Source organism: Oncorhynchus mykiss, chromosome 1 (assembly GCF_013265735.2).
Source record: "Oncorhynchus mykiss isolate Arlee chromosome 1, USDA_OmykA_1.1, whole genome shotgun sequence".
Lineage (NCBI taxonomy): Eukaryota > Metazoa > Chordata > Actinopteri > Salmoniformes > Salmonidae > Oncorhynchus > Oncorhynchus mykiss.
Genome location: NC_048565.1, coordinates 88,091,626 through 88,095,537, shown reverse-complemented (window position 1 = coordinate 88,095,537; position 3,912 = coordinate 88,091,626). Strand labels below are relative to the sequence as shown.

At 45.4% G+C, this 3,912-nt stretch overlaps 1 protein-coding gene across 1 annotated transcript in view; it reads left to right on the top strand.

Annotated features, from left to right (window-relative positions):
- Positions 1-3,494, top strand: part of LOC118936685 (proto-oncogene c-Rel-like) — a 32,684-nt gene extending 29,190 nt beyond the window's left edge. The window contains exon 10 of the mRNA XM_036988130.1: positions 539-3,494. Within this exon, the coding sequence (XP_036844025.1) occupies positions 539-1,545 (1,007 nt within the window). The 3' untranslated portion in view covers positions 1,546-3,494. The remainder of the gene's footprint in view (positions 1-538) is intronic.
- The last annotated feature ends 418 nt before the right edge of the window (positions 3,495-3,912 follow it).

Here is a 3,912-nt window from a genome sequence, read left to right as displayed (position 1 = left end):
GTTTGGGTTAGGAGTTAGGTTAAATGGTAAAGGTTAGGGTTAGCGGAAGGGTTAGCTAACATGTTAAGTAGTTGCAAAAGTAGCTAAAAAGAAATAAGTAGTTGCAAAATTGCTAATTAGCTAAAACGCTAAACTTGTCCGTGATGAGATTCGAACTCACAACATTTGAGTCGCTAGCTCCACGTTCACGTTATACATATCACACTAAATAGAGTGGCTTGGATTTTAGGAAAATATTTGACGTTTTTGCTCTGAGACCAGGCTGTATTTAAGCCTCGATGTAGAGATGTATTGTTTTGCTCTGAGACCAGGCTGTATTTAAGCCTTGTTGTAGAGATGTATTGTTTTGCTCTGAGACCAGGCTGTATTTAAGCCTTGATGTAGAGATGTATTGTTTTGCTCTGAGACAAGGCTGTATTTAAGCCTTGATGTAGAGATGTATTGTTTTGCTCTGAGACAAGGCTGTATTTAAGCCTCGTTGTAATTATGTATTTCTATATACACAACAACACTAATCTCCAAACCTCCTCTTTACCAGACATCAACAACATGTACATGAAACAGCCCTCTCCCGCTATGATGCGTCAAACCCCTCCTACCATGTACAACCACGCCAACCAACATTACCAACAACATAGCCCTCAGCAGCGCACAATGATGACATCCATCAACCAGATGTGGCCCCAACCCAACCCGACTTTGTCCCTGGAGACCATCAGAATTAACCCCTCGAGCACCGGTAGTAACCAGGGTAACGGTATGCAGCAACAGCAGGTGAACCACTGTGTTACCTCTGGGTACCTTCATGGAGGGGAGAGCAGCGGTAGTGGTAGCGGTGGTGGTGGCGGTGGTAACATCCTGCCCCAACTCACCATGGGGGACCTGCAATGTCTGGGTCTGGAGTCCAATCTCCAGGGTCCTTCGGCCAGTCATGCCCTGCCCGGTGGGCCTGATCTCCAGCTCCACCACCAGCAGCCTCACCCCCAGCAGCCTCACCAGCGGCAGCACTTCCAACAGCATAGACAGCAGCAGCTCCACCAGAGGAAAGGGCCATCCTTTACCCAGGGCATGGGGAGCCAGGAAGGGCAGATCCAGGGGAGTCAGACCCAGACCCTGGGCCTCCAGGCACCCTGGAGCAGCGGTGGCGAAGTGGGGTCCCTGGGGTTGGGCTTCCTCCTGGATAGCGTGGAGAGTGATGAGATCATCCAGGGCCTGGTGGGAGGAGGGGGCCCTCAGGCCACCTTCCAACTGAAGCAGGAGCCCCTAACTGGGGGACAGGAGGGCCAGATGACCGCCTCTTGTTCCTTCTCCGCCTCGGACGGCCAGCAGCAGCAGTCGTACGCCAACCTCCTTCCCCGGCCTATGAGTAACAGCAACGGCATCACCATGGAGACAGCAAGGCATGAAAGCACCAATAGCAACTCCAACAACATCCAGGCCCTCAAGAACTTACAGAACCCCTTCACCCCAGCCAATGGAATGGGGCAAGAAGGTGCCCATTTTGACTCCTTGGCTGCCTGGGCCTTTTTCACTTCACCGCAGTGACTTGGCACATTCTCAGCCTGTGGGAAATGCTTCTGGCAGTCTCAGTGAGCAAATGCTTAGTAATTTTGTCTGTGTAAGAATGTGGTCAGAACTTGTGAACAGACATAGAGATATTTTCAGGGCAAAGGTAACTCAACTGGCTATATGAATATGATATGAATGTACTTTTTTTTTTGTATCACTCAATCAGTCTCAGAGTTAGATGAGTTGAGTTCTCTGCCAACAGAAGTAATCAATGCTTTGTGGTTTTAACATGATGAATATGCTTTTGAGGAAAAGGGGGATAAAGGTTAAGATAAACACGTGATAGTATGTTTTTGTTAACACTTTACTTGAAGTGGGCTGTTATAATGGCCTTACTAACCCATACAGAAGCAAGAATGTCATTACACTTTCCATGAAATGACCCCACATCATGTTGTTAGGTTAAAAAGAACACATGGTTCACACCATTCAAACCAATGAGGGTTCGGAACTTTAAAGCCGACGATCTCAGGAGGATCTTTTATCAGATAGAACCTTGTAGTTCTAATGTCCCGATTCAACGGTCTACTGTTCCATGTTCCGTGTTCCATGTTCCGTGACAGTGTTATGTTACAGTGTAATGTTGGTCAAAGAGCCTCCAGAGTGGCCCGGTGGTCTAAGACACTGTTCTAGATGTGCCACTAGAGATCCTGGTTTGAGTCCAGGCTCTGTCGGCAGCCGGCCGCGACCGGGAGACCCATGGGGCGGCGCACAATTGGCCCAGCGTCGTCTGGGTTAGGGGAGGGTTTGGCCGGCTGGGATGTCCTTGTCCCATCGCGCTCTAGCGACTCCTGTGGCAGGCCGGGCGCTATGCATGCTGACACAGTTGCCAGGTGACTCTTGTGTTTTCTCCGACACATTGGTGCGGCTGTCTTCTGGGTTAAGCGGACATTGTGTCAAGAAGCAGTGCGGCTTGGCTGGGTCGTGTTTAGGAGGACGCACGGCTCTCGACCTTCGCCTCTCCCGAGTCCGTACGGGAGTTGCAGCGATGGGACAAGACTGTAACTACCAATTGGGGAGAAAAAGAGGTAAAAATACAAAATAAATCTAAAAACATTTATAAAGGTTGAGCATAAAAAACTGTCATGACCTGTTACGTCAGCTGTTATAACAGCATCATAAAGGTATTATGACAAGTCCACTTTGGGTAAAGTGTTCTATGTCCTGTACATCTACAATAAAGCCAGTTGAGAGTTTAGCATGTTCAATCTCTACAAATGCTATAGCTCTGAAGAGTGGCGAGGTACTCAGATTCCCTCAGAGGAAGATTCTGGGAGTGTCCAGTCAGTCACTGTTGGAATACTTCAGAGATGCCTCCTTGTTTCCTTGACCTATCCTGTCACTCACTGAGCTACAAGTGATAGTATATCTGAAAGCAAGGTGACCACCTTATTACTTCCACCAATCCAACCAATTGAGATCCGTGATGACTTCAGGTGAGGTAGGAAGGAAGAATGCATTTCTACAGTATTTCAACAGGACCAGTGGTAGGTAGCACTGTGGTATTCCCTGGTAATGGCTATGTCATATTAATAATCACGTGTGCTATCTATCCCAGAGTTCTCAGAGCATTGTGATGTAATCAACACTACGGAACATCCCAAATGGCACCCTATTCCCTAGTGCACTATATTAGGGCTCTGATCAAAACTAGTGCACGGCATAGGGGATAAGGTGCACTTTGGCATGCTGACCGTGGTTCCACATCAAATGCATCAGTTACTTTTCATGTCATAATTTACCCAAATACTGTATGTATGGTTTATAAATACTGTATGCATGGTGTATAAATGTTGATGGGTTTTTGTCTTAAAAAGTTGTTATTATTTTCATGAACAACATTTTGTAAGCTGATGATGTTTCTGTGGTATTTTCCTAAATGTTTTATGAAATAAATTCTTAATAAAAATCTTTATTTTATTCTAGACAAGTTTGCAATTGATTGTATCGAATGGGAAACAACATACTTAGTGCTCATTCCAGTGGACGAAATAATCAGTATTTCATATTTGCCATAATCTCTGAAACAAAAACATTACTTAATTGTGTCAGGCGATATATTATATTAGCATATATGCATATTATATTTGCATATATACATATTATATTTGCATATATACATATATTTGCCCTTGTTCTTGTACCTTTTGAATGACATTTGAGCCTAATAATTTAAAGTGCAACTTCTCCTTTGATCTAAGATATGAAATAGGAAAGATCGTTACATGTCGGCCCCAATGTAACAACGTTGACAGTATCTTTTACCAATAGCAAGATGTTGTCCTCGTGAGTCTGTCCTTTCTGGAGGCCGGACAGCCAATCCCGTAGCTCTACTGTGGTTAT